At 41.8% G+C, this 19,471-nt stretch overlaps 1 protein-coding gene across 3 annotated transcripts; it reads left to right on the top strand.

Annotated features, from left to right (window-relative positions):
• Nucleotides 1–347: 347 nt before the first annotated feature.
• On the top strand, nt 348–15,399 carry Abracl (ABRA C-terminal like). Of its 3 annotated transcripts, none has more exons than XM_090338027.1 (4): nt 348–498; nt 6,095–6,161; nt 11,741–11,884; nt 14,257–15,399. In XM_090338027.1, exons 2-4 carry the CDS (start codon nt 6,101–6,103, stop codon nt 14,487–14,489), a joined length of 438 nt encoding a protein of 145 aa, XP_090194153.1. In that variant the 5' UTR covers nt 348–498; nt 6,095–6,100; the 3' UTR covers nt 14,490–15,399. The 3 variants fall into 3 exon arrangements, with proteins under 3 accessions (XP_090194153.1, XP_090194155.1, XP_090194154.1); XM_090338029.1 differs by having other exon boundaries at nt 354–498; nt 14,252–15,399; XM_090338028.1 differs by lacking the exon at nt 14,257–15,399 and having other exon boundaries at nt 359–498; nt 11,741–12,622.
• The last annotated feature ends 4,072 nt before the right edge of the window (nt 15,400–19,471 follow it).

The raw sequence follows: 19,471 nt of genomic DNA, 5'->3' as shown, positions 1-19,471 counted from the left end.
CATCCATCCATCCATCCATCCATCCATCCATCCATCCATCCATCCATCTATATCTATCTCTCCAGGAATGCCTTCGTGGTCGTTTTCTGGAAGTCCCCGCTCCTGGCACACAGGAACCGCGGGTAGTCAGGGTTCTCCTTGGCGAGCTCAGGGCTCTGCAGGTCTGGGACACCGGCGAGGAGGGAGATCCTGGTTGGAGAACCCAGGCCGGGGCATTGCGGGCAGGGGCTCTGAGCAGCCCGGGCTGGGGCGGGGGGCGCCCCGGAGTATGGGGACGGCTCTCTTCCGGAGCGTCTCCGCCCCTGTCTCCTGCTCATAGGCTGGGCCCCGGGCGAGTGGGAGGCCCCTTTCCAAGAGCTCAAACTCCGACACCAATTCTCCTCCCCGTCCCCCCCACGGCCTCTCTCCCAGCCCTTCCTCCCCAGTGCCTTGGCGGAAACCCGGGCGCTCCCGGACGCGGCCCGGCTCTTCATCGGGAAAAGACCAGGAAGCGGAGGGGTGAGACCACGGGAGGACCGGGCAAGGATGGACCGAGTGTCCTGTGGCCGCACAGCCGGCGTCGGGGGGGGGGGGCGGAGGGCGGAGATCGTGGGGTGCGGGCGGGGGACTGAGCTGCGCGCCGCGGGGCCGGGTGCCCGCGCGCTCTCGCGACCGCACTTCTCCCGCACACTTCCGCGCTCGGCTCGCGGGCCGGGGGCGGGCGGGGGAGGCCATATGGGTTTTGCTCTTGGCGGTGGCCCAGGTGGCGGTTTCCCCGGAGAGGGCCGGTGGTCCCAGGGTCAGTGCGCTCTGCAGTGCGGGAGAGGGGTGCGGCTCGGGGCTCCGATCGGTGCCCGGGTAGGAGATGGTGAGGGGCTCTAAGGGCTCGTGCAGCCCCGGGCAGGCTCGGTGTTCGCCCGTGGACCCCATCTCTCCGGGGGCCAAGGTGGAGACAAAGGCTTCCGGGACGCAGCCCTCCTCGGGGAACCCGCCCAGCTGTCCCGGAGCGCGGGGCCGGAGGCGGGGGGTGGGGGAGCGGGCCCGGCGCTCCCATTTCTACACGGGAGTCCGGGTTGACCATGGGAAGGTCCATCCCCGGACACCGGGTTTAGGGACCCTGTTTGGCCAGACTCCAAACTTGGAGGATAGATGACCAAATATGGAGTGTGTACGCGCCGGGGAGGAGGGAGGCAGGAAGACGGAACCAGGAAGGTCGTGCTCCGGACGCGAGCGAAGTGGGCTTCTCATTCCCAGGAGATCACGCTCCTCGTGGACAGCAGAACATCTACTTAGACTGCCTCCAAACTTAAAAAAACAGCAACAACAGATGATAGGGAGGTGGGATGCCTACTTTTGTGATTCTTGTGCGCACGGCCTCATTAGATTCAGTGGCAGAAGGACTGATTAGATTCAGTGGCAGAAGGCCCGTCTAGCACCTGCCCTCGCCTTTCTGGGAACCCCTTCGCCCCCCGCTCCGTCTCCTGATGCGGCCTCTCGCAGGCTCTTTCTTCCTCTTAGACTTTCTCTGCTCACGGCCCTTAGCTTATTGTCCAGATTTTGCTCACACCAGGCCTCTGTCCTTCTTAGAAAACGTCAAAGGTCTTCCAAGTCTTGTGTAACAATGAGCCCCCCTCCCTACTCTCACCTTTTAATAAGAATAAGAATAAGAAGAATAAAGAATAAGACATCAAATTCTATATGTCAGCAGTAGCTTCTACACTTGTTATTTTCCTATTTATAGGGGTCTAGGAAGGGAGCCTTTCTGGCTTTGTTAAGAAATCTGCTTTAGTGTAAGTACCCAGCCTCTACTATTTCATGCAAATACACAATTACATCTAGTGCCTTTGAATAACAGCCTGAGAAGAGGAATGGGGGAAGGAAAGGAGGGACAGATGGTGTGTTGGAGACAGAATTTAATTGTGGGCAGTAAACCCCTCTGAGCCTGTTTCATTATCCATCAGATGAAATGAGTAAGTGCTGTGTGAGTGAGGTTCTTAGAATTGTATGAATGAGCCTGGGTAGAGAACTCTGCATGTGATTAATCATAAAGAAATGCATCTGTTAGGACTGGACCAAATGGACACCTGCTTAATATGATGCAGAGACTCCTGCTGTATGCAGTGGAGGGGTTTCTTCTTAGTTTCTCATTGTCAAGGGAGGTTAAATCTGAATGTTGCTGGTGGCTTGGTGGAAGGAGTTGGGAATGAAGAGATCAGTTTCCAGAGAAAGGGAAATCAATCTGAGAACTAGAGAAATCCTCAATCTTGGGTACTTCATCCTCCCTTCCGTGGGGTCTAGGCTAATGACTTCATCATTGTTCACTGATCTATTTCTGCATTGATGCTTCCAGGACCAAGGAGCCTGGTTAGGCAGTTGTGGTTGTGAGTGTGTGGGGAGAGAGGGGAGGATGACTCATAAATCTGCTTTTCTATTATATCTATACCTGGTACTCAATAAGCAACACAAAATAAGACCATTCATGTAAGTATGTAAAAAGACACAGGAGCAGATCTCTAAGCTAACTTTATGGTTAATATTCTTTAGTGTGCAAATAATAGAAACTCAGGGAAAAAAAGACCAGCATAAATAAAACCAAGAAAATAGGGCTGGGAGTGTGGCCTAGTCGTAAAGTGCTTGCCTAGCATGCAGGAAGACCCTTCGATTCTTCAGTACCACATATATAGAAAAAGCTGGAAGTGGTGCTGTGGCTCAGGTGGTAGAGTTCTAGCCTTGAGAAAGCCCAAGGACAGTGTTCCGGCCCTGAGTTCATGGCCCTGGACTGGGGGAAAAAAAAAAGTCATTAAAAAAATAAAAATAAAGGGCTGGGAGTTTGGCCTAGTGGTAGAGTGCTTGCCTAGCATGCACGAAGACCTGGTTTCGATTCCTCGGTCCCACATACATAGAAAAAAGCTAGAAATGGTGCTGAGGCTCAAGTGGTAGAGCTCTAGCCTTGAGAAAGTCCAAGGACAGTGCTCAGGCGCTGAGCTCAAGCCCAGGACTGGCCAAAAAAAAAAAATTATAAAAAATAAGTAAATAAAACAAAGAAAGATAGCATTGGTTCTGGTTTTTGTAACCTTAATGTTCAGGGTCATTGGTGGGTTGGCTGGATTTTCTTTGTGTTAATTTGATTCTCTTCCTATATGGTGGTCATTTCTGTCAGGGTCATAATCTTATTAGAAACTAGTGAAAGGGAAGGTTGTTATATTTGATAGGTCTAGCACAACGTTGGGTTGAACTTCATTATTCTATATGGAATCACCTACCAAAAGTCTTCAAACCAATCATTCTGGCCCTGAGCCACTTCTGGAGCCCAGAATAAGGGTTTATCCAAGATACATGGATGTAGAGTAAGGAAAGAAATGTTTGGTTTCCCCCTGCAAAAAAAAAATTAGTCAACGCCAGAGTGGGGAATGGATGCTGAAAATACAAAAATGAGTTGTCCCCTTGTGAGCCTGAGGCAGGATGATCTGAAGTTTAAAGCTAGTCTTGGCTACCTAGTGAGTTCATAGCCAGCCTAGGTAATTTGGTGAAATTCTGTCTCAAAATTAAAGAATTAAAAAGATAATAAAGAGCTAGATATACAAGAACCCCAGGCTCACTCCACAATACTAGAATAAACAAGCTTCACAATAACATACCACTCTTGCAATTACTAGGTCTTGTTTTGTTTTCCCTATCATTCTCATGGTGTGGTTTTCAGGCTTTCATCATAATGGGGGTGTCCTCTGGATATGGTGTCGGTTTTCAGTTTTTTCTTTTTCTTTTGCCAGTCCTGGGGCTTGAACTCAGAGCCTGGGAAATTTTTCTTGAGCTACCTATAATGTAACCGAATGTCAACAAGAATTCCCCAATATGTAATGCTTGATAACATTTTGTGTAGATGCATTAAATTGAAGATTATGCATCTTTACTGCAGTGCAAGCTCTTTCAATTATAATGTTCACACAAATAAGATAGTAGAGGTACTTTTAGTTATTAACTGATAGAAAACCTTGTGTTCCTCCCAATCTGTATCATTTGAATAGGTATATGGTCATAGGTATTGTTCTTGTTTTAAAAAATGACCAGGAATTACCTACTATCCATCTGGATGGCTTTATTTCTCCCAAATTGCATCTTAAGGAATCTATATATATATATAAGCCTACTTAAATTCCCGCCCTCCCCTCCCCTCATGGACTTGAACTCTGGGCCTGGGTGCTGTCCCTGAGCAATTCAGCTCAATGCTAGTGCTCTACCACTTGAGCCAACAATGCCACCTCCTGTTTTCTGGTAGTTAATTGGAGATAAGAGTCTCACAGGTTTTAGTGCCCCGGATGGCTTTGAACCATGATCTTTGAACCATGATCCTCAGATCTCATCCTCTTAAGTAGCTAGGATTATAGGCATGAGCCACCAGTGCCTGGATTAGTTTTTTTGTTTTTGTTTTCCAGTCCTGGGGCTTAGAGGGGGGGGGGCAGCCTGAGTGTAGTCCTTGGGCTTTCTCAAGGCTAGAGCTCTACCACTTGAACCATAGCTCCATTTTCAGGTTTTTTCTGTGTATGTGGAGCAGATGTATTGAATCCAGGTCTTCCTGCATGCTAGGCAAGCACTCTAGGCCAAACTCCTGACCCCACCCTCTTTTTTTTTCTTTTTTTCTATCATAATGGTGATATGCAGAGGAGTTACTATAAGTCAGATAAAGATTACATTTCATTTTGGACAATGCCACCCCCTCCCTTGCTTTTCCCCTCCCGTCCCTAACAACCCTACTTTTTAAATCCTTTTTTCAACAGGGAAATTTTAGTATTGGAAACTGAATGAATTGGTCCGTGTTGAAGTCTGTGTTCAGAAGCTCCCACTGGTGTTGTTCTGTCTCCTTTCATCCTTTTGCTTGTTCTTTTCAGTCTAGAAACTCAGAAAAACCAGCTCAGTGTTTACTTAACCTTTACTCTTGATGCCAGAGACAAGCATAGAGCATTTCATTCTGATTCCTGACTAAAGGTGCTTATCTTTTAATGAAAACAAGTAATTCTATAGGAGATGAAGAAGGTCCCACAATAGGGAAGTTACTGGGCTGTGGAAGGCTTCCTGGAAGAAATTACACCTAACCTGGGACTGGATGTGTGTTTTAGCTGCAAGAAAGAGGAATAGCAATAGTCAATGCCAAAGAAACTGTGGGCAAAGGCTGGAGGTAAGAGCCAAAAAGATTTGGGAATAAAATAAAAATAATGCTTTGTCCCACTGGGGCCTACAGATAATAATGAATAGAGAACGCTGGGAGTGTGCTCAGAACTCAGCGTGTGGAGGAATTTGCAACGGAGATAAGTCTCAACTTCTGTTACTTCCCAACTCTTCCTTATCTAAAGATGTATGAGCTGAATTCACCACAAGCTCTATACTGGAGTGAAATTAACTTAGGTGTTGCCCAGACAATTCCTGCCAGACAACCCCTGTGTGTTACCTGGAGTTATCTTTGTAGTGATGGACAGTATTGAAATTGTTTGGCTTTTGATCTGCTTCTCCTACGCAACCTCAGGCTTCCAAAGCAGAGTCTATGGTTTATGTTTGCATTTCCAGCACCTAGTTCAAGGCTTACTTCAAGTGTGTGATACATATTCTCCTTTGGCTTCTGTAATTTTGCACATGTCTAGAACACCATCTCCCACTTATGTTCTTGGTCCATTTCTCTCTTGTGACTTCCGCAAGCCTTGTGGCATTCTATAAGGCTTTGGACATTGTATTAAAGACCTCTGATTATATAACCATTGGTTCCAGGCCTTTTGCTTTCCTCAGATGTGATCCCTGGGCACTGTAAAGAGGACCTGCTTAGAGTGATAGTTGTACAGGGAGAATGGCTGCTTTCTCTCTCAGTGGCCGTGGAACTCAGCAGAGGGGGTCCCTCGAGGGTGGAGTTGAACAGGTTTAGAGAGAGAGTGCCCTGTATATTACACAGTGTTTTAAGGAAAGGGATGAAGGGAAGTGGTAAATAATAGTGATAAATGTTATGTAAAAAAAGAAAAGGGCTGTTTGTGTATGTACGTGTGGGGTGTGTGTGTGTGTGTGTGTGTGTGTGTGTGTTGTTTAGAACAGAGATGGCAGTATTGTAGATTTCTGTGTTTGTTTTTCCTTTCAGGCAGCAATGAATGTGGATCATGAAGTTAACCTCTTAGTGGAGGAAATTCACCGTTTGGGCTCAAAAAGTAAGTCATTCTTTAAGGTAGATCCTTTGAATGCATGTCCCCAGGGACCTGAATCCTTCCATTAGCTCTGACCTCCCAATTGACCATTCAACTATGAACTCATTAATGTATTAACCTGTTGATGGGCTTAGCACTCTCACGATACAATCACCTCTCAATAATATCACCAACTGGGAACAAGGCCTTTAACAACATGCTGGGTGGGGGGACAAGTTCACCCTTATTTCAAATATCTTATTCTAGCAGTTCTGCAAACATTTCTTTTCTTTCCTTTGAATAGCTTCGTTATCATGAAGTAGTTGTACAAAGGAGTTGCCATTCAACAGAGCAGTTTGTGAATCCAGTGCTTCATAATCACGGCCGTTCCTCTCAACATTCTCACCCACCCCTGCTCACACCCATTTCCTCACTTTTCTTAATGTTTTAGGTCATGTATTGAATTTGTTTTTTTATCATTTAACAAAGCAGTTTATGTATGCAACACATTTGGATCTGTGTCATCCTGTCAACATTTTAACCTCCCTTCAATCCACACCTTCCCTTTTTTGTCTCAGTTCTGTGGTATATAAGGATATTAATTTCTTGAATGACATTGGCTTCCAACATGAAATTCACCTCCACAGTAACTGGGGTATATAGGTGTATGTCACCACACCTGGCCCCCAAAGTAAGTGTTCTAACACAATTTCTTCTACATTTCTCTCAGCAGGCAGGACTGGCATTCTGCAGAAGCCTCTGAAGGTCACCTTAGGTCTATAGGACAGAGTCACCTCTGTGCACACAGTCAAAGGCCGAAACATCTTCTTGTCCTTCTAGTCAGCGAGGGCTGTTGGAGGTGTACGAGGCAAAGAATAGTTGAGATGTTTCATTATCCTTGGACTGGAAAGCAAAGTGCTGGGCTTTTATCTAACTGTGCTTAAAATCTGGTAGTTGAACCAAGTTCAAATTTTTACTTTTCTCCCTATTAAAATTTCTATTTTCTGCTCTATTCTTGCCATCATGTTGCAAACTTCCAAATGACAAGGGACCGAGATTAAAATTATACTAAATTGTCTTTAATTTTCTCTAAGTTCTTGGGTTTTGTATAGTTTTGAATAAAGCAAGCTGTCTTGTAGGTATCCTTTTTAAAGTCATCTTTTTCTTGAACAGCTATTGTGAAGACGATGATGTGTAAAAATTGGTGGTATTAGTCTTGTTCTTATGTTGTAATGAGACTTCCTATTGTGCTTATAGCTTTCGTACATCTCAGATGGGATGTATAAGAAATTAGAAAGGAGGATACAGAAAATAAGAACAATAGAGCCAGGCGCCGGTAGCTCATGCCTGTAATCTTAGCCACTCAGGGGGCTAGATCTGAGAATCATAGTTCAAAGCCAGCTCTGGCACAAAAGTCCTTAAGACTCTTATCTGCATTTAACCATCAGAAAACTAGAAGTGGTGCTGAGGGCTAGCCTTAAGTGGAAGAGCTCAGGGGCAGTGCCCAGGCCCAGAGTTCAAGCCTCAGGACTGCCATTTAAAAAATAAAGAACAATGAGGCTGAGAATTTGGCCTGGTGGTAGAGTGCTTGCCTAGCATGCATGAAGACCCGGGTTCAATTCCTTGGTACCACATACATAGAAAAAAGCCGGAAGTGGTGCTGAGGCTCAAGTGGTAGAGTTCAAGCCTTGAGAAAGTCCAAGGACAGTGCTTAGGCCCTGAGCTCAAGCCCAGGACTGGCAAAATAAAGAAAAGAAGGAAGGAAGGAAGGAAGGAAGGAAGGAAGGAAGGAAGGAAGGAAGGAAGGAAGGAAGGAAGGAAGGAAGGAAGATGGACATACTGAATTAGGATGCTAGAGTACAAAAATGTTTAATTATATTATGCAGGGGGAAGGGAAATGGGGACAAAACATGCCTACTATAACATGTTACCATAAATCTAGTGATGTACAATGATACATTTATGTCTTAACACCTTTCTATCTTCTGTAGGGCAGGAGTTTGATATGGATTTATTAGGCTACGATCCAGCTTTTGCAGGCAATATTCATTTCTACAAGTCTTTGGGAAAGGAGGGGGGATTTAGTTCTTTTATCTTTTTCCTATTTTTTAGAGGCTGGCTCCATACTTTGGCTCATGGCCTTATTTCTCAGACTTCAAAGTTAGCAACAGCTTATGAAGTCTTCATATTGTATTACTTTGGCCTTTGGTGTTTTTTTTTGTTTTGTTTTGTTTTGATTTTGGTCAGTCATGGGGCTTGAACTCAAAGCCTAGGCACAGTCCCTAAGCTCTTTTGCTCACTCGCCCACGTTGAGATATAGTACCACTTCCAGTTTTCTGGTGGTTAATTGAAGATAAGAATCTCACAGGAATGTGAAAGGGTATCAATGTATGGGAATTAATGTACCTTCTATCTGGCAAATATCATGTAACCCTTCTATTAATTACAATAAAAAATATATGAAAAAAAAAAGAATCTCACAGGAACTTTTTTACCTGGGCTGGCTTTGAACCATGGTCCTCTGATATCAGTCTCCTGAGTAGTGCTAGGATTACAGGTGTGATCTACCAGCTCCCAGCTAGTTCCTATTTCTACATCCTATGTCAGTTATTACAGAAATATACTAGGAAAGACAAAAAACATGAACATGCTTTAAACTCTACAGCTTTGCTTCACCAGCTCACCTCAGCTTTCTTGTTCTTAGTAGAGAATCCCTTATAGAATTGGAAAGCACATGTGGAGGTATATCCTCTTTTGGCATATGTTAATTATTTAAGGTATGTCTGGAGTGATTTTTTTGATATATGAGTTCAGGGTACAAATGGATGGAGGAAGTTTTATCTGCTTCTTTTAAAGTCAAATCCTTGATAAGTCTCATTTTTCATCCAGAGAGAAGAAGATAAGTGGAGAATAATTATATGGAGATTGAAAATTTTTCATCTCACAGGAAATTCTGGAGTACCTCTTTTTGCTCAAGTGTAGGAGATACAGAAATAAATATACTTACATCTTAACCTTCAACTAGTATATGAACTCGTGTGGTGCTTTGGCACGTGCCTGTGATCCTAGCACTTGGGGAGTGGAGGCAGGAGGGTCGAGAATTAAAGGCCAGTTTGGGCTACATCGCAAGTTCCAGGCAGCCTGGGGTGAACATAGGTGAGGTTTACTCTGATGTCACACTGTCTGCCATCACTCCTTTCATTATTCTCTGCAATGAAGCCTAGCTCATCTACATGCTCAATGTGTGATCTTGAACACATAATTATTAGACTTGCCTGTTTCTTTGGTGTCCTTCTGTGTGTAATGATAACACAAAATGTAAGCAATTGAAAGACCTTTTTTTTCACACTTTAAAATCTCGAAAATGAGAATGTATTGTGATATATGGTGTGCTGTATTGAAATTGAAAGTTTAATTGGAATATAAAATAAGAGTGCTTCTTGTGATCGATGATGTCTTTTCTTCCATGAAAGGAGGATTGAGTGAATTTTAATGACTGTGAAGTACATTGAACAGTTCCAGGAACACAACAAGTACTCAATAAATGTGAACCTATCGTAGTATAATTAATGGTGACTTCTTTGATAGAAATAGTTTTATAGAAGGGGGAACTACTTGATGACTTCTCTTGTATGTAAGTTTGTTCTTGAAGAAAAATAATTTATCTAAGGACAAGGCACTGGGATATTTGGCATATGGCTTAACATGGGCAAAATTACAAGGCGGATCCCTCATAGTATCTGGGGTTGGGAGTTTGGCCTAGTGGTAGAGTGCTTGCCTAGCATGCACAAAGACCCGGGTTCAATTCCTCGGTACCACATACATAGAAAAAAACCAGAAGTGGTGCTGAGGCTCAAGTGGTAGAGCTCTAGCTTTGAGAAAGCTCAAGGTCAGTGCTCAGGCCCTGAGCTCAAGCCCAGGACTGGAAAAAAAAAAATTTGGATCTGTATGGAGATATTGGGTCTGTAAGCTTGTCTGCACAAGCACCCAGTACCTGGCCGTGGAATAAAGAACCTTATCTCTGAGGTTGAGAGTTTCTCTTTATTTTCAAGATAGCTGTGGGCCAGGAATTATAGTTTAATGGTCAAGATGGATAACTGAGGAATTACTTTTATTCTGTGCCACTATTGGGCCTTGAACTCGGGGCCTAGGTGTAGTCTCTTTGCTTTTTTGTTCAAGAATGGTGCTCTACCACTTGACTCACATTGTTACTTCAAGCCTTTGTTTGTTTGTTTGTTTGGGGGGGAGAAAGAGGGAATTTCCCCCTCTCTCCTCCCCCCACTTTCTTTCTTTCGCCAATCCTGGGTCTTAAACTCAGGGCCTGAGCACTCCTAAGGCACTACCACTTGAGCCATGGTACCATCTCCAGATTTTTCTGTGTATGTGGTACCAAGGAATCAAATCCTGGTCTTCTTGCATGTTAGACAAGCACTCTACCACTAGGCCAAACTCCCTGCCTGCTACTTCAAGCTTTTTAGTGGTAAATTGGGGTAAAGGATCTCATAAGCTTTCCTACCTAGATCACCCTAGATTTCAGTCTTCTGGAGAATTAGGATTACAAGTGTGAGTTACTGCTACTAATGTCCAACACTTTTTTGTTTGTTTGTCGGTCATGGGGCTTGAACTCAGCCTGGGCGCTGTCCCTGAACTCTTCAGCTCAAGGCTACTGCTCCACCCCTTAAGCCACAGTGCCACTTCTGGTTTTGTGGTAGTTAATTGGAGATAGGAGTCTCATGGACTTTGGGATTTTTTTGCCTGAGCCTTGGCTTTGAACCTTGATCCTCTGATTTCAGCCTCTTGAGTATATAGTATTACAAGTGTGAGCCACTGATGCCCAATAACTTTTTTGTTTTGTTTTGTTTTTTTAAGATCCTTTATGATGGATTCTGAATATATTTAGAAAACATTTGTAAAACAGTGATCTTGGTCCTGGATTTCTCCTTTATCAGATGTCTTCATTGATTTGTCACCTAATGTAATTTTAAACAAATATCAAAATGGGGGCTGGGAGTTTGGCTTAGTGGTAGCGTGCTTGCCTTAAATCTCCCACATATTTTCTTTAAAAAAGAGTGGTAAATTCAATTTTTAAAGAATTCACTTCATGGGCCAGGAGTTTGGCCTAGTAGTTGAGTGCTTGCCTAGCATGCATGAAGACCTGGGTTCGATTCCTTGGTACCACATCCATAGAAAAAAGCCGGAAGTGGTGCTGAGGCTCAAGTGGTAGAGCTCTAGCCTTGAGAAAGTCCAAGGACAGAGCTCAGGCCCTGAGCTCAAGCCCCATGATTGGCAAAAAAAAAAAAAAAAAAAAAAAAAAAATTATCAAAATGAAATTTATTTACAACATGAACACTGTAGCATGTTCATCTTTGAAAGTTTCTTGGTTCTCTTTCAGTTTATCTAGATAATAAAAAGGCCAGGAGACCTTATGTGTACAACACATTGAATCTGTGGATCTAGGAAGATGCTACTCAAGCCTACGACCAAGTATTAAATTATAGTATTGGTTGGCTCGTAATTTGATGCTGATTAAAGATTTTCTTTGCTAGACATGGAGGCGAGAGACAGAGTTTGCACTTACTGATATTGTTATTTTCTCAAATTAGATGCTGATGGACAGTTAAGTGTGAAATTTGGAGTCCTCTTCCGGGATGATAAATGTGCCAACCTCTTTGAAGCATTGGTGGGAACTCTCAAAGCTGCAAAACGAAGGAAGATTGTTACCTACCCAGGAGAGCTCCTTTTACAAGGTGTTCATGATGATGTCGACATTATATTGCTGCAGGGTTAAGGTGTTTTTGTAGCTTTGGGTGTTGCTGAGTTTTTTTTTGTTTGTTTTGGCTATTTGTTTTTTTTACTTTTGTTGTCTGGTAAACTGGAATAGTAAGTCAAAGGACCAACATAATGTATTTTTATAAAATTTTGAAAACAAAATGGGACTTATTTTAGTCTTTTTTTTATATCTTGAAAAGTGTGATGCTTTACACAGTAAAATAACAAGTCCTATTATTTTTCTCAGCAAAAACTGCTTTGAAGATGCACTCAGTGAAGCTTCTTTTTTATTTTTTTTTGAGGTTTATGGCAGATCTGGCTTGAACTCAGGGTCTGGGTGCCATCCCTGAACCTCTTTGTGCTCAAGACTAGTGTTCTACCACTTGAGTCACACTGCCACTTCCAGCTTTTTCTGAGTAATTTATTAGAGATAAGGAGTCTCATGATCTTTCTTGCCTAGGATGGCTTTGAACTGGGATCCTCAAATCTTAGCCTCCTGAGTAGCTATGATTACTGGTGTGAGCCCCTGGCATCTGGCTAAAGCTTTTTTTAAATTAATTTTTCTTGAAGAAATATGGAACCATTTGCTTTATAAATCATTCTTAGTTTTTTGAAAGATACCTGACATTCTGTCAAAGCAAAAAAACAACTGAAGAACAAGCCTCACCAGGAATGTTATAATGTTTATATAATAAAAACATGGAACTGTCTTAAAATTGTCTTATTGCTTTCTTTGTCATTTAAGTAGGTGCCTCAGAATTGAGTTTTTCAACAAGTTAGATGAATATAGTAAAAGTTATCATAATTTGAAAATTATATGCTTAAAAAGAGATGTATGGCATTTGAAATATGATACAAAAATCAATGTTAATAAATTATTTGATTAAAAAAAAAAGAGTGACATGTAATCCTAGCTACTCAGGAGGCTGAGATCTGAGAACTGAGGTGCAAAGCCAGGCACAAAAGTCCATGAGACTCTTATCTCTCATTAACAACCAGAAAACCGGAAGTGGTGCCATGGCTCAAAGTGGTAGAGCATTAGCCTTGAGCTGAACAGCATAATTGAAAAAAACAATGTATTAATGTTGTACTCTGCTGACAATGTTTATTTTGTTGGCAGTGAGTATTTACCCAGAATAGCTACTTTTTGTATATTGGTAACATGAAGAAAAATATCTTACCTCTTTTCTCTCCCCCTAGAATGGGGGTAGTAGGGAATGGTTTCAAGGCCTTACATATTCTTGGCAAGCACTCTGCCACTTAAGCAATACTTCCAAGCCAGGATAATGTCTCACACAGTTAAGATTCACTTGAAAATTTTTAGAATATGGTAAGAATCAAATACTTGGAAGCAGAGGTGTCATGATTCAGCAAAAGTTGATCACAAACATGTTTGCACTCTGTTGATGTGTATTTACCCTGCAGAAGGAAAAAGGATAAGAAAGGAGCTGGTAAGCCTGGAGTTAAAGAAACAAAGACTCCTGTAGCACCGGGCACCTAAGTAGTGGATCTGGGTAGGAGGGATGTTCTAAACTGGCCTAATTCCTACCATTCAGAGAGGCTGGCCCTGGGAATTCAATTCTAGTCCAGAATCAGATCTGCAGGCAATATCATGTATGACTGAAGATCATTTATATTTTTTGGCCTGATTGATTGTTCCCTCCTTTGTTATAGGACCCTATCCCAATCTGTATAAGACACCATAAGAAGGGAGGAACAAGAAGTCTGGGGATGAAGTTAGATGCTAGGGATGATTTTCTGAACATGTGTAGTCAATTAGGTATCCCCAGAGGCTCTTCACAATGAAACAGAGGAGAAAGGGAAAGACTAGAAAAGATCCCCTTCCGAAGAACTTACCGCCCTTTCTTTCCAGTTTGTCCAGAATCCTTTTTGAATTAGCAGGTTTCTTTCAAGTTCAATAAAATATAGATTAAACCATAAAGAGAGAAAACTGAAAATTCTTCCCCTACCAAATCAAAATGCCAAATGTTGGAACTGTCATGAGCAGTGTTTTCTGCCTTCTTAAGGTGGGTGCTGGAGAGTGTGACTCACTCAGAGAAGGCGTGGTGGCCACATAGTTTTCCCCACCAGGGAATTGGTTCAGCCCAGAGTTGGAAGGATTTTGACCACTGTTATCACCGCCCCTCGAATAGAAATTAGTGGTCCATGTGATGTCCCATCTTTGTTTACTTGATAGACCTACAGAGAATTCTTTCCAATTTATACAGACAAAAATATCACAAAGAACAAAGGGGTTTGGGGGTGGATGGAAATGAGTTGAAAGATTCTTTAAAAAGAAGTTTGAAATAAGAGCTGTACAGGTGCCACATTTTCCCTTTCCTCAGTGCAGCCATCTCCAGGGAAGGTGTGAAGAGATCTTGGCATACTTCTTCCACCAACAGTGGTCACAGCTCATCTTGGAAGGAAAAAAAAATCAGTGCATGTGGCTGCCAAATTCCTCAGGACTCAATTAGATTGCCTCAAGAGGATTCCTTTCCTGAGGCTCTCATCTGCTACCCAGTTACCACCTTTCATGCCAGAACTGAGTCCCCAACTATACACGGTTGGTTTTTTTGTTGTTAGTTTTGTTTAGAGTTGTATTGTCACTGTTTAAAAATCATGTACATAATAAGTGCTCAATACATTTGTTGACTATGTGAAGAATGTATTTTATTCACCAGGGATAAAAATAATAAGAGCTAATATTTGTTATTTTTGTTGCTACGTACTTAATGCACAATGAATACTTTGTAGGTATTGTTCAGTTGAATCTTAGGACCTCCACTGAAATGCGTATTATTAATATTATTTCCACTATATATTCTGACCGTAAGGGAATCAATCCAGTAACTTTCCAAGGTAACTGCTAGAAGGAAGACTAACTAGAGCTCTCCATCACAACATTGCTATTCTACAATGTTTTCAGGAAGTTTACTAATGAGCTTTTGTGATGTTCAGAGTTGAACCTAGGGCCTTACTCATGCTAGGTGAGTTATCTGCTATGTGAGCTATGTCTTAGTCCTTCTGTTTCTGTTTGGTTTTGAAAATAGTGTCTTAACTAGCTTTCCCCTGTTGGCCTCAAACTTGTGATCTCCCTTCCTGTGCCTCCTACTGAAGGGTTAAAAAGTTTTAAGAAGTTTCAAGAACTGAGAAATGCGGCAGCCTGTAATTATTAACTATGTGTGAATGAGTTTCAAATAAAGTTTTACAAACTGAAAAACAGGCAGAGTTCTAGAGATGATTGATTATCGATTGTGAAACTTGCAGCTGCGGATGAACAAAGATAAGGAAATTTACTCAGGGTTCTGGAAAACGGTTGTTGTTTGTGCAGGTGATGTGTGTAGATAATGCTCCAGCCCCTGAACTCTGTATGAATTTTGTTGTTTGTAAAGTACTATAAAAACCCTGCCTGCTTTCTGTTCGGGGCTCTCTGTTCCTGCGTGTTCAGTGAGCCCCACGCATGCTTGGTGAATAAATCCCCTTGCTTGTTGCATGAGAGAACGTCTCTTGGAGTCTTCCTTTTGTGCAGCGAGCTTCTCGACCCTTACACTACATAGCCTCAAACATGGCCCTTATAGTCCATTTTAGAAAGATAAAATAGTTGCATGTGAGACAGTTGTTTTGCTGTTGTCACTATGAGTACATTTATTTTCCAGAGTTTACAAACCACCTGAAAGTCTAAAAATGCAGGTTCTGGAGTGATACACAAGAGCATGAGGCTCTGAGTTCAAGCCCCAACCAGCACCATAGCAAAAGGATGTGAGGAATGGAGGCTGATATTTGTAATCCCAGTGACTGGGAGGCAGAGATAAAGAGGATTGTTGTAAGAAGCTAGGAAGGCAACATGCTAGGCAGACTCCATCCGATATGATGGCTCACATCTATCATACCATCTAGGAAGGAAGAATAGATAGGAGAGTTGGTTCAGGCTAGTCCGAGCCAAAAAATAAAAAATAAAAAAAACCTACAATAAAGAGGGCCAGAGTTATGGTTCAAATGATATAGCATCTACCTAGTTAGTGTATGGACCTGAGTTCAAACCCCAGTTTAATTAAAGAAAAGAGTCCACATTTGAGGTATACTGCCCATAGTCACATAGCCAAAACTTGTCAACCTGATTTCCCCACCAAGGTAAGTCTAATGGTAAATGAAACAAGGCACAAGCTACAAGCCTTTTGTCCTTGTCAGCAGGATTCCATGAAAAGAAACAAACAGCAAGTATTCAAGTCAACTTAAAACAGTTCTCTGCTTGCCAGGAGCCTAATGTGTCAGCCAATCACAAGAAAGGTCAAAGTCCTTCCTCTGTCTTTTGTAACTACCTGGTGCAAGTTCTTGCCATTTCTTGGTTTGCAAAACTATTCTTTTGTCTGCAGAATAAACACCTACAGTTCAAAAGTCTGGTATGACTCAAGTTGATTCAACAAAATTATAGTATACACAGCAATGATAGCAATTCTAATGAAATTTAAGGTATAGATGAGGCTAAAGTATCTAATAGTGATATAAATTAATAAAATTAATGTCAAAGAAATCATGTGATATTTATTTATTTATTTATTTATTTATTTATTTATTGCCATCCTGGGGCTTGAACTTGGGCTCAAGGCTAGAGCTCTACCACTTGAGCCACAGCACCATTTCTAGCTTTTTTTTCTATGTATGTGGTACTGAGGTCTTTGTGCATGCTAGGCAGGCACTCTACCACTACACCTGGCCCCTCAATATCTATAATAACATGATGGGATGTGAACATCTGGTTGGCTGGAGGCCTGAGGGGGTGGGAAATACTTTGGAAAATGGTATTGGGGTAAGGAGTCTTTATAAACAAGCTGGCCATTTGTCAGGTTCATGTCACATTGTCACCCCTTTCATTATTCTCACCCATTTCTCCCTATCACAGGGATTTCTGTGAGTGTGAAGTAGTTTATGACTCCAGCAAAGGCATGCTGAAGAGACTCTACCAAGCCAACTCTCAAGGGCCAGTACTGGAAGGAGCTAGAAAACAGGACAGGGAAGCTGGATGCTGTGGCTCAGGCCTGTAATCCTAGCTACTCAGGAGGCTGAGATTTGAGGATCTCGGTTCAAAGCCACCCCGAGCAGTAAAGTCAGTGAGACTCAATTAATCACTAGAGACTCAATTAATCTTCAACTAATCACTAGAAAATGGGAAGTGGGGCTGTGACTCAGGGGTAGGGCAGTAGCCTTGAGCTGCAGAGCTCAGGGACAGCACCCTGGTCCAGACTTCAAGCCCCAGGACACTCCCCCCTCAACCCCCCCCCCAAAAAAAAAAACAGGAGAGGGATGAAAGAAACCCAATCACATTGCCATCAGTCTATGGACAAATGAGTCTCCTGGACTTTCTCTGGGGCTAAATATTAGTCCTATATCTGTCCAGATAAGTTGCAGAATGATGAAATGGATGTCTGGCTTTTGTCACCTCCATAACAGTCTCCACGTAATACAGTATCAAGATTGTTGATGCTGCTGCTTTGGCAGCAGTGACTCACCACTAGTGCTATTATTAACATTGTTTCCCCTTTACAAGGGAATCTGGATAAATGGGACCTATATGTCACCCAGAAGTGGCAGTATATACTAAGTGGCAATTTCATATGCTGAATGATGGGAAAGCAATTAAATGTCTGAGCATCTTACCATCAGCATATGATTTAGACCGGCAGAGTTATCTGGCTCATTTGCTGTCGATTTCTCAAGGGCCACATTTAAATAATCAAAACAAATCTGATTGTTAGTTCTACATCTTGGTAACCATGTAAAACCATATAAATGATAGGCTAGGGTGAGGGTGAGGGTGAAAAGTGGGAAGGGGTAACAATGTTTGACAAGTAATGTACTCACTGCCTTACAAATATGAATGCAACCCCTTTCTATGTTACCTGATAATAAAAATTAAATAAATAAATGATAGGCTATGCATAATAAAAATACCAACATAGTTTGAAACTTACTATATATGTGTTTCCATCTAAAATAGAGTTTTTCTTCCCTGTGAACTTTTGTGGTGAAACCCTGCAGTTTGTTATGTTCTTTGTGTCTTATTTGTCTGTCTGTATGCTGTCTGTCTCTATATTTATCTCTCTGTGTTTCTGTCTCCCTGTCTCTCTCTGTTTCTCTTGCACACATAATCTTTTCAAGTTTTGACAGGTTTTGACTGGCCATACTATCTCCTAGCTAAGGTTTGGACTTTGAAATCAAGCTCTGCTGAGAACTACTCTGAGACTCTAAAGTTGTTCAACCCCTCTGAGCTTCAGTTGGCTCATTGGTAATTACTTTTGTGTTCTAATCTCTTAGGGCTTTTGAGAAACAAAAAGAGACAGTGTCTGTAAAGTGCTTAGTCCAGATCAGGTCACACCAAAATGTTCATTAAATGCAAATTATTCCTCTTATTCTTAGCCACATTGTGAACTTTTAATGGATGGGGTTTGGGTTTAAATTTTATTAGAGCTCATTTTGAGGAAAGTGGCACTGATAATAGACATATATCAATACATTATTATCAAAGCACTTATAAATGTCTCATGATAAAATAATAAGAAAAATGGTGTTTACTATTAGTTCCCAAATTCAAGTCTATATGTTGTAATTTAACTCAATTGCATAAGGAGCAGCATCAGCTCTTCAATACATTGTAAATATATTAAATCTATTTAAAGATAAATGAAGTAGTTTGTGATGTATTGGTAATAAAAATATATAACCTATATGCAAATGGGCAGCACAAGAAAAGTTAAAGCACTTTTTGATATTGCAAAAGTTTTGTAAGGAAAAGCAGTTAGAAGACTGGTTACACAGTCTGCATATTAAGTATATATCTTTTTGTCATTTGCCTTAAAGCTGTAGAAAGGAGATTGTTTCAAAGTTTAGTAAATCTGTACTGTAGCCTGAATTCCTCTAAATCTCTTTGTATTCTCAATTTCCAAGCTAGAGACTGAAAATTACAATCTGAAACAAGTGACAATTTTCTTGGAAAAAAATAATACAGTTAATTACAATATTATCCAGGGCACATGCTGTGAAATCACTCAGATTCAGGTCTAAGACCTGTCTCTAGCACTAGTTAGAGGATGGTAGACTCATTTCTTAATCTACTGGATAAAATGAAAACAATGATGCCAACTTTGCAGGGGTTTTCCTCTTAAAATTAAATGCTCTTGTGTATATTGTTAAAGAATACTGTGAGGGAGCTGGCCACGGAAGTGTTCTTTTTCTCATGGTCTCGACCTTGTCAGAAGCACAAAACCAGTCTCAAGCCTGACAGACATGATTCACCAGTTAAGTACTGCCAACCTACTCAGGCTTTCAAAGAGACTTACAAAGTCTTGAGTCAGACTACCTAGACTCAGAACCATTTAGCACTTGTATGATGAGAAAAGCTATTCTGGGTTTTTTTTTTTTGTTGTTGTTGTTGTTGTTTTTGCCAGTCCTGGGCTTGAGCTCAGGGCCTGAGCACTGTCCTTGGGCTTTCTCAAGGCTAGAGATCTACCATGTGAGCCTCAACACCACTTCCGGCTTTTTTCTATGTATGTGGTACAGAGGAATTGAAC

Source organism: Megascapheus bottae, chromosome 8, assembly GCF_031878675.1.
Source record: "Megascapheus bottae isolate mThoBot1 chromosome 8, mThoBot2.hap1, whole genome shotgun sequence".
Classification (NCBI taxonomy): Eukaryota; Metazoa; Chordata; class Mammalia; order Rodentia; family Geomyidae; genus Megascapheus; species Megascapheus bottae.
The sequence above is the reverse complement of the archived record's forward strand: the minus strand, read 5'-3'. Positions and strand labels throughout refer to the sequence as shown.